This window comes from Bombina bombina, chromosome 8 (genome assembly GCF_027579735.1).
Source record: "Bombina bombina isolate aBomBom1 chromosome 8, aBomBom1.pri, whole genome shotgun sequence".
NCBI classification, from domain to species: domain Eukaryota; kingdom Metazoa; phylum Chordata; class Amphibia; order Anura; family Bombinatoridae; genus Bombina; species Bombina bombina.
Genome location: NC_069506.1, coordinates 108,338,219 through 108,348,218, shown reverse-complemented (window position 1 = coordinate 108,348,218; position 10,000 = coordinate 108,338,219). Strand labels below are relative to the sequence as shown.

General features: G+C 39.6%; 1 protein-coding gene across 1 annotated transcript in view; it reads right to left on the bottom strand.

The window, feature by feature from the left end:
* LOC128638502 (histone-lysine N-methyltransferase PRDM9-like) overlaps nucleotides 1-10,000 on the bottom strand; it is a 301,277-nt gene that overhangs the window by 116,529 nt on the left and 174,748 nt on the right. The window contains exons 5-6 of the mRNA XM_053690491.1: nucleotides 7,203-7,302; nucleotides 7,014-7,115 (exon numbers count right to left, since the gene is read on the bottom strand). Coding sequence (XP_053546466.1) covers nucleotides 7,014-7,115; nucleotides 7,203-7,302 — 202 coding nt within the window. The remainder of the gene's footprint in view (nucleotides 1-7,013; nucleotides 7,116-7,202; nucleotides 7,303-10,000) is intronic.

Sequence of the window (10,000 nt, the reverse complement as noted above, 5' to 3'; positions counted from 1 at the left end):
GATAATCTTTATCTTAAGACATCAAACCATTTTTTCGTGATATAATCATTGCAATTATTAACATATCTTCATAATCTATACAATATGAATTACCACATAAATTCCTCCTATTATTGGGATTTCCCCCTCTTCCCAAAATTTTTCTCACTCTCATGTTGAATTTGTAACCTTATACTGGTTTTACCATATGAGGTATAATCTAAAACAGAAACAGAATTGGTGATGATATTTCCGTGGAGCATTCCCTAAGCTAAAAAAAAAAAAAATGAGTTAAAAGTCTCTGCTCCAGGGAAAATAAACAGTCTGTATACTCATCTTCATCTTGCCTCCATGAGGAACCTTCCAGAGAAGCCAGGGATGCTTCCCTATTGTCGCTGCCTCTTCTTTTTTTTCATTTCGGCTTTTTCTTGGGGACTTTTGTCCACTTTGTTTTCTTATTGGCGTCTGTATTTTGCATGTTGCCTTCTTTTTCCGAGTTTGCTTGGTTAGAGGGCAGCTCTGGAACCTCCAGACTAAGGTAGGCACAGATATCCGGTATATCTTGTCTGTCTCTTATCGTAAGGATTTTGCCCTCATGCAGGATAGACAGAGCAAAAGGGAAACTCCATTGATAATTTATTTGGTTCTTTCGGAGCAGCTGAGTGAGTGGTCTTAGTGAACCCCTTCTTTGTAGTGTGCGTACACACAAGTCCTGATAAAATTGGACCACTACTCCCTGATACTTGAAGGTGGGATTTTTCCTCGCCGCCTGGAGAATGGCTTCTTTTTCTGGGAACCTGAGCATTTTAACTATAATATCTCTGGGTGGGTAATCCCCTTTTGGCTTGGCTTTAAGGGCCCTGTGTGCCCTCTCCATCTGGAAGTTGTCTTCCGCCATACTGCCTGTGATTGCTTGGAATAGCCCCCTGAGATAGTTTTGCAGGTCTGGTTGAGTTATGGTTTCTGGGACTCCTTTAATGCGTATATTGCTTCTGCGGGACCTATTTTCTAAATCCTCCATTTTGTCGTGAAGAATATCTATTTCCTGTTGATGATCTTGGGTTTTCTGAGAAATAGCTGAGATATTTTCTTCCATTGTATCTTCATTATCTTCTAGTGCCATTACTCTTGTGCCCAGGTCTGATATTTCACGCCGGAACTCTGCCAGGCTGTTAGTTATTGTGGTTTGAAAAGAGTCCATCTTGTCCCACATTTTTTCGAAATTGTTAGTAATGTCCTGCTTTGAGACTAGGGCTTTGATATCATCTTTTGTAACTGGAGTTAAATCTCTGGCGCTGCTTTGAGGATCTATGTCCGCTTCTGCATCGGTTTCCTGATCAATTTCTTGTGGCTCTATTGCCCTTTCCCCTTTAGAAGGCTTGAAAAACAGACTAGCTGTTGCTGCTTTTCCTGCAGAGGGAGTTTTATTTGGCTTTCTAGCAGCCATATTTGCCACAGCGTGGGGTGACTATAGTCTATTTGTGGTAATTGAGGTTCAAATGAAGTTAGGCTTTGTATTATTATTTAACCCTTAAGTCGTAGTGTATTTATTACTGCTTCCCTCGTTTAACAGCTCCAGTCACAAACTAACTTTATCATATATATGTCACAAAACTCCTTGATTATGGCGGGGCCCGCTAAGTGATTTTCTGTGCTCCCTTGTAAGTTGTCAACTTTACAGCTTCTCAGGGTTCCCTTCTATCCTCTATACAGTTAGCCAGTATTTTAAGTAAATATTGTGAGAGCAAGTAGTGCTCGACTTACATAGTGTGGTAGCGCAGTTGTGTCAGGTTAGCAGTAATGGCGCCGTCCGTTATTGCGCAGTTTAGTTGATACTGGAGCCTGCTGCCACTAAGACATACATCGCGGATTACTGTGTCTGAGGTCTCCATCCTCATTTGACGAGTCCTGGTGTTGGCTCAATGTGTCTCTGTGCCTCTGTCTCTGAAGAATCAAAATGGCGCTAACTTCATGCGCATCTGAGACTTTCCTCAATTCAGCTCCTATGTAGGCTTACCGGTCCGACGTCAAAAGTCGTCTTTGAGGTCCCACTACATTTCTTGGGGGTTGGTTATGGTGCTTGTTGTTTGTATGTCAGGCTGGACCTTGATTAACACTCTTTTGCCATATGTCTTGCACGGAGCTACACAGCTATGCGACCATTCTTACTCCCGGTCAGGCTCCGCCCCCTCTTGCACATACATTTAAAGGGGGAACCACCTTGGCTTCCATACACACAGAACATATGCTATCTGAAGGTACAGACATGTTAGACAGATTTAGGCAGGCTATTAATGCAATAAAAACAAATTTAAAAAAAACCGGTACTGTCTCTTTAAATAATAAAAAGAGCACACTTTATTTCTGAATGTTTGAAAAACTATCAAAGAAATATCCGATCTTTATGAAATTTACACCCCAGTGTCTTAATGCTTTGAAAGTATTGCACACCAAATTTGAAGTCTCTAAACCCTTAAATGAGCAAACCGGAGCTAATAGTTCAATTTACCGGTTTAAACACACTACAGTCCCTGCCACAGACTTTGCTGCGGCTTTTACCTTCCTTAGGGGTTATTCACCACAGAAATAAGCCTTCCTGAGTCCTTTTCTCAGCCACAGGACCCTCTCACGTGAAGCTGCATGCACTGCCTATAGAAAGTAACTGCATACCAGAGTGAAGGGGCCTTTTTGACTAGATTAGGTGTCTAAACAACTGCCAGGCGCAAATAAACGTTCCCAAAAGTGTTTCAAAGTTCACAAAACACTCCAAATGTCATATAAATATGATAAAAACAAATCGATTTAGCCCATAATAGTGTCAACCAGCATAGAGCCCAATTTATAAGCCTTAATTCTGTTACTGAGTCTAAGAAAATGGCTTACCGATCCCATAAGGGAAAACTGACAGTCTTCTAGCATTACTAGGTCTTGTTAGAAAAGAGACTGGTCATACCTGAAGCAGATAAGTCTGCAAACTGTTCCCCCAACTGAAGTTCTCTGGTTTCAACAGTCCTGCGTGGGAACAGCAATGGATTTTAGTTACTGGTGCTAAAATTATACTCCTCTTTTAACAGAAATCTTCATCACTTTCTGTTGTAGAGTAAATAGTACAAACCGGCACTATTTTAAAATAACAAACTCTTAATAGAAGAAATAAAACTACAACTAACACCACATACTCTTTACCATCCCCGTGGAGATGCTACTTGTTCAGAGCGGCAAAGAGAATGACTGGGGGGCGGAGCCAGAGGGGGGGCTATATGGACAGCTTTTGCTGTGTGCTCTCTTTGCCATTTCCTGTAGGGAATGAGAATATCCCACAAGTAAGGATGAAGCTGTGGACCGGACACACCAATGTAGGAGAAACCACAATTTAATGGAAAGATAAAAATCAAAGTGTCAACCTTATGACACTGAAAATGAAAACACAATAAGCAACCCGTTTCTCAGACTGCTGTCTGTTTCATCAGGCTTCTCCTGAGAGAGAAATATGAGGAAACAATGGAAATAAACACTCTTTTTCTAACTTTGACCCCCAAAATCTGTTACACATCTACAACCACAAAAAAACACCCATACTAAATAGTTTATAAATTTTGTCCTGAGTTTAGAAAAACCCAATGTTTACATGTTCTTTGCTTTTTTTGCAAGTTATAGGGCCATAAATACAAGTAGCACTTTGCTATTTCCAAACCACTTTTTTTTTACAAAATTAGCGATAGTTACATTGGAACACTGATATCTATCAGGAATCCCTGAATATCCCTTGACATGTATATATATATATATTTTAGAAGACAACCCAAAGTGTTGATCTAGGCCCATTTTGGTATATTTCATGCCACCATTTTACCGTCAAATGCAATCAAATAAAAAAAATTGTTCACCTTTTCACAAATTTTTTCACAAACTTTAGGTTTCTCACTGAAATTATTTACAAACAGCTTGTGCAACTACGACACAAATGGTTGTAAAAGCTTCTCTGGGATCACCTTTGTTCAGAAATAGCAGACATATATGGCTTTGGCGTAGCTTTTTGGTAATTAGAAGGCCGCTAAATGCCGCTGTGCATCACACGTGTATTATGCCCAGCAGTAAAGGGGTTAATTAGGAAGCTTGTAGGGTTAATTTTAGCTTTAGTGTAATGTAGTAGACAACCCAAAGTATTGATCTAGGCCTATTTTGGTATATTTCATGCCACCATTTCACCGCCAAATGCAATCAAATAAAAAAAATCATTCACTTTGTCACAAACTTTTTCACAAATTTTAGGTTTCTCACTGAAATTAATACAAACAGCTTGTACAATTATGGCACAAATGGTTGTAAATGCTTCTCTGGGATCCCCTTTCTTCAGAAATAGCAGACATATATGGCTTTGGCGTTGCATTTTAGTAATTAGAAGGCCGCTAAATGCCTCTGGGCATCACACGTTTATTATGTCTAGCAGTGAAGGGGTTAATTAGGTAGCTTGTAGGGAGCTTTCAGGGTTAATTTTAGCTTTAGTGTAGAGATCAGCCTCCCACCTGACACATCACACCCCCTGGTCCCCCCAAACAGCTCTCTTCCCTCCCCCACCTCACAATTGTCCCTGCCATCTTAAGTACTGGCAGAAAGTCTGCCAGTACTAAAATAAAAGTTTAAAAAAAACAAAAAAAAAAAAACATATTTCTGCTGTGAAGGACCCCCCTTAGCCCCCAACCTTCCTGATCCCCCCCCAAATAACTCTCTAACCCTCCCCCTCTATATGGCTGTGTGTTTGTCATAAAGAAGAAACTGGCGAGCAAATACTGATTTACCTAATTTGATTTGTTGAGTGGATGCCAGCTTAGTTGCCCAGTTCTGTTCAGTTGGTAAACGCTAACTATTAAGTTAATCTCCTAAAGAGGAGTAGGATTTTGTTTGTTCTTTTCTTTGTGCTATGTTTGCTTTAAAGGGGTAAACAAGTTTGAGAGTGTGTTTGAAAGAGAGTGTGTGTGTGTGAGAAAGTGCAAGAGAGAGTATGTGTGTGTGTGTGAAAGAGAGCGTGATAGTATGTGTGTGAGAGAGAGTGTGAGTGTGTGTATATGTGAGATTGTGAGAGAAAGAAAATGTGAGTGTTTGGGTGTGTGAGGGAGTGTATGTGTGTATGCAAGACAGAGAGAGAGAAAAGGTGTGTGTGTAAGAGAGTGTGTGTGGGAAAGAGTGTGTATGTGTGAATAAGAGTGTGTGTTTTAAAGTATGTGTGTGAGAGAGAAAGAATATGTAAGAGTATGTGTGTTTGTCATATAGTATGTGTCAGAGTGTATGTATGTGTGTGAGGGAGTGTATGTGTGTGTGAGGGAGTGTATGTGTGTATGCAAGATAGAGAGAGAGGGTGTGTGTGAGAGAGAGAATTAGAGAGAGAGGGTGTGTGTGTGTGTGTGAGAGAGAGAGAGAGAGAGAGAGGGAGAGAGATGGTGTGTGTGTGTGAGAGAAAGAGGGTGTGAGAGAGAGGGTGAGAGAGAGAGAGAGAGAGAGTGAGAGAGGCTGTGAGAGAAAAAGTGTGTGTGTGTGCGAAAGGGTGTGTGAGAGAGAGAGAGGGTGAGAGAGAGAGGGTGTGAGAGAGAGAGAGAGGGTGTGAGAGAGAGAGAGAGGGTGTGTGTGTGAGAGGGTGTGAGAGAGAGAGGGTGTGAGAGAGAGAGGGTGTGAGAGAGAGAGAGGGTGTGTGAGAGAGAGAGAGAGGGTGTGTGAGAGAGAGAGAGAGAGGGTGTGGGAGAGAGAGAGAGGGTGTGGGAGAGAGAGAGAGGGTGTGTGTCTGAGAGAGAGAGAGAGAGAGAGAGAGAGAGGGGGTGTGTGAGAGAGAGAGAGAGAGAGAGAGAGGGTGTGTGTGTGTGAGAGAGAGAGGGTGTGTGAGAGAGAGAGAGGGTGTGTGAGAGAGAGAGGGTGTGTGAGAGAGAGAGAGAGAGAGAGGGTGTGTGAGAGAGAGAGAGAGGGTGTGAGAGAGAGGGTGTGTGTGAGAGAGAGAGAGAGAGAGAGAGAGAGAGAGAGAGGGTGTGGGAGAGAGAGAGAGAGAGAGGGTGTGTGAGAGAGAGAGAGAGAGAGAGAGAGAGGGTGTGTGAGAGAGAGGGTGTGAGAGAGAGAGGGTGTGTGAGAGAGAGAGAGAGAGAGAGGGTGTGTGAGAGAGAGAGAGGGTGTGAGAGAGAGAGAGAGAGAGAGGGTGTGAGAGAGAGAGAGAGAGAGAGGGTGTGAGAAAGAGAGAGAGGGTGTGAGAAAGAGAGAGAGGGTGTGTGAGAGAGAGAGACTGCTTCACCTTGCTTTCATCTGAAAAAGAAACTTTTCTTTTTAGGTAAGAGAATAGATTATACACATTTAAACTATATGGAGCCCTTTTACAATAATATTCAGGAGAGAGATTAAAGGCAAGGTAAAGTTTGCAACGTTTGAAAAGTTGTTTACTTTTCTATTTAGCCTTGCAATGCAGTCGCTAAGTCCTTTTACATAATTGCGGTTTTATTTTCCTGATAATCATTAAAATATATAAGTACCGTTTATTGTTTTACTCCTCCCCGCTGCTACTTCCTATATTTCTGCTCTCATCTTAGAGACCCAACCCACCCGCACTCTACGTCAGAATTTTGCGCGTTCACGGACCTAAAATTATATGCGCATGCGCAACTTACGATACTTTCTATAGACAGACTCGTCTGCATTGCTCCCCGTGATTACCAAGTGTAATACCGAGACGTTACTTGTTAGGCGCATGCGCAGTGTGGTCCGATGACGTCGGATAAGCTGTGTTCACCACCACATGGAGAAAGCGGTGATTGGACGCCACAAGGTGAAACAAGTGTCAATCAATTTAATAGCAAAGTCGGGCGGACGAGGAATCGTTGCAGGACAGCAGGTAAATAATAAGATTTGAGGGTTAAAAAAATAAAATAAATAATAATGATGAATTAAACTTATGCTAAATTTTGATGTTAATGATAAATGTGATAACGAGTGCAAGCAAGTTTACCTTGCCTTTAATTCTCTTCAGAAACAAGTAGTATATTTTTATGAATGCTACTCACATTCAATAGAGTCAGAATGGATTTTCACCTGCAGAATTTCATTTTCATCTATCTCATCTTTTTCTTCCTCATTATCAGAGTCACCATTTTCACCTTTAACATCTGCAAATTCCAAAAGAGAATTTTCTATATCTCGCTCCTAAGATAACTTTTTATTTCTATTTCCTCATACAGAAACAGTAGCATTACCTGAGCTCCTGTTTGCTGGGAGTCCAAACGCTGTTGGTGACTGGGGATTCTTAACATTCTGTGTATCCGTATAGGAACAAGCTTCTGCATTCTCCTCACTCTAGGGAAACACAGATGTCATTAGATTTGTTATGCAGTCTATGTAAGCATTTAATATCCTTATGATATTTCCCAATCTAGAAAATTATTCTGTTATTCTAGTATCATTGGGTCAAAATAAGATACATTTAGCATAGCTTCCCTCTAATAACACAAACATTATATCACAACATTTTATCCTTACTGTTAACAACCTGCACAAACCTGAGCCCCTGCCTATTGCAGTATATACTCTATCCATCTGTTCTGCAATATCTCATTGGTCCTCATCACAGCTCACCTAAAGCATGTTCTTATTTATTTGTTTTTCATCCTATTTCACTTTTACCCCTGGTATTGCCCCCCCCTTCCTACTCTGCTCATCTAAACAGCTAAAACCACTTTCTTCATTCCTGAGACCCTCAAGCTGAACCCCCACCCCATGCTCTATCCCACAGAATCCCCTCACTCAGATAACCCAGCTCAACTAAAGCAGCTGATCACTGTCTGCATACAAACGTCATCTATTTTACACAAAGGCCTTTTCACCTTACCACCCTTAATCTTATTATATAACCACTCTTAAAGGGACATTAAACACTTTGAGATGGTAATATAAAATAATAAATTATATATATATATATATATATATATATATATATATATATATATATATATATATATATATATATATACACATACATATATAAAAAAGCTCTGCTATATACAGGTGGCCCTAGGTTTACAACGGTACAATTTGCACCGTTTCAGAATATCAACCTTTTTTTCAGTCATGTGACTGCTATTGAAAAGCATTGAGAAGCAGTGCATTGATAAAAATAGTTAGTAGGTGGAGCTGTCCGCTTGTGTTGAAGCAAATATATGCAAGCCAAGCAAGCTGAAATTAATCAGTTTAACCAGACCTGAGCTATTGAGCAGCTTGCAAAGGAACAAGATCTTCCTGTCTATAAATCAGTCCAGATTGGAATGCATAGAAAGAACTGTTTGCAGAAAAATGCAAGTAAAGTCTGTGTTGAGTGATTATTTTATTAGGTTTATAATGCTGTTTAGCAAATGTTTTTGTTCATTTAACTTAATTTAATTATATATTCTGTGTTGTGTTATTTTATTATGTTTATAATGCTGTTTAGCATTTAAAGTCTTCATTTTAAAGCTTTAAAAATAATGTATTAGGTGTTACTTATGCAAATTTTGAGAGGGGCCTGGAACCTAACTCCCTCACTTCCCATTGACTTACAATATAAACTGGGTTTCAATTTACAACGGTTTCGATTTACAACCATTCCTTCTGGAACCTAACCCTGGCGTAAACTGAGGGCTACCTGTACGTTCATTATTTATTTTGCCCCCTGGCCACAGCAGAGAAGGTAACCTAAGTTATAACATGGCAGCTCCTATTGATTTACAGACACTAAAACTTTACACTTATTTTGTCAATATTTCAACAGCTAATAGAACGTTAAAAAATACATCTACATGTTATTCTCAGACAAATCTATTCTTTGAATGCTTAATTTTATCTAGCATTTATTTAGTGCCTAATGTCCCTTTAATTGCTCTCAGGTGCAATGCTGCCAGTTGGGCTAATCTCAGGCCCAGTTGGGCTATTATTAACCCCTTAATGACCGCAGCACTTTTCCATTTTCTGTCCGTTTGGGACCAAGGCTATTTTTACATTTTTGCGGTGTTTGTGTTTAGCTGAAATTCTCCTCTTACTCATTTACTGTACCCACACATATTATATACCGTTTTTCTCGCCATTAAATGGACTTTCTAAAGATACCATTATTTTCATCATATCTTATAATTTACTATAAAAAAAAAATTATAAAATATGAGGAAAAATTGAAAAAAAATACACTTTTTCTAACTTTGACCCCCAAAATCTGTTACACATCTACAACCACCAAAAAACACCCATGCTAAATAGTTTCTAAATTTTGTCCTGAGTTTAGAAATACCCAATGTTTACATGTTCTTTGCTTTTTTTGCAAGTTATAGGGCCATAAATACAAGTAGCACTTTGCTATTTCCAAACCATTTTTTTTTCAAAATTAGCGCTAGTTACATTAGAACACTAATATCTTTCAGGAATCTCTGAATATCCATTGACATGTATATATTTTTTTTTAGTAGACATCCCAAAGTATTGATCTAGGCCAATTTTGGTATATTTCATGCCACCATTTCACCGCCAAATGCGATCAAATAAAAAAAATTGTTCACTTTTTCACAAATTTTTTCACAAACTTTAGGATTCTCACTGAAATTATTTACAAACAGCTTATGCAATTATGGCACAAATGGTTGTAAATTCTTCTCTGGGATCCCCTTTGTTCAGAAATAGCAGACTTATATGGCTTTGGTGTTGCTTTTTGGTAATTAGAATGCCACTAAATGCCACTGCGCACCACACGTGTATTATGCCCAGCAGTGAAGGGGTTAATTAGGGAGCATGTAGGGAGCTTTTTGGGGTAATTTTAGCTTTAGTGTAGTGTAGTAGACAACCCCAAGTATTGATCTAGGCCCATTTTGGTATATTTCATGCCACCATTTCACCGCCAAATGCGATCAAATTAAAAAAAAACGTTAAATTTTTCACAATTTTAGGTTTCTCACTGAAATCATTTACAAACAGCTTGTGCAATTATGGCACAAATGGTTGTAAATGCTTCTCTGGGATCCCCTTTGTTCAGAAA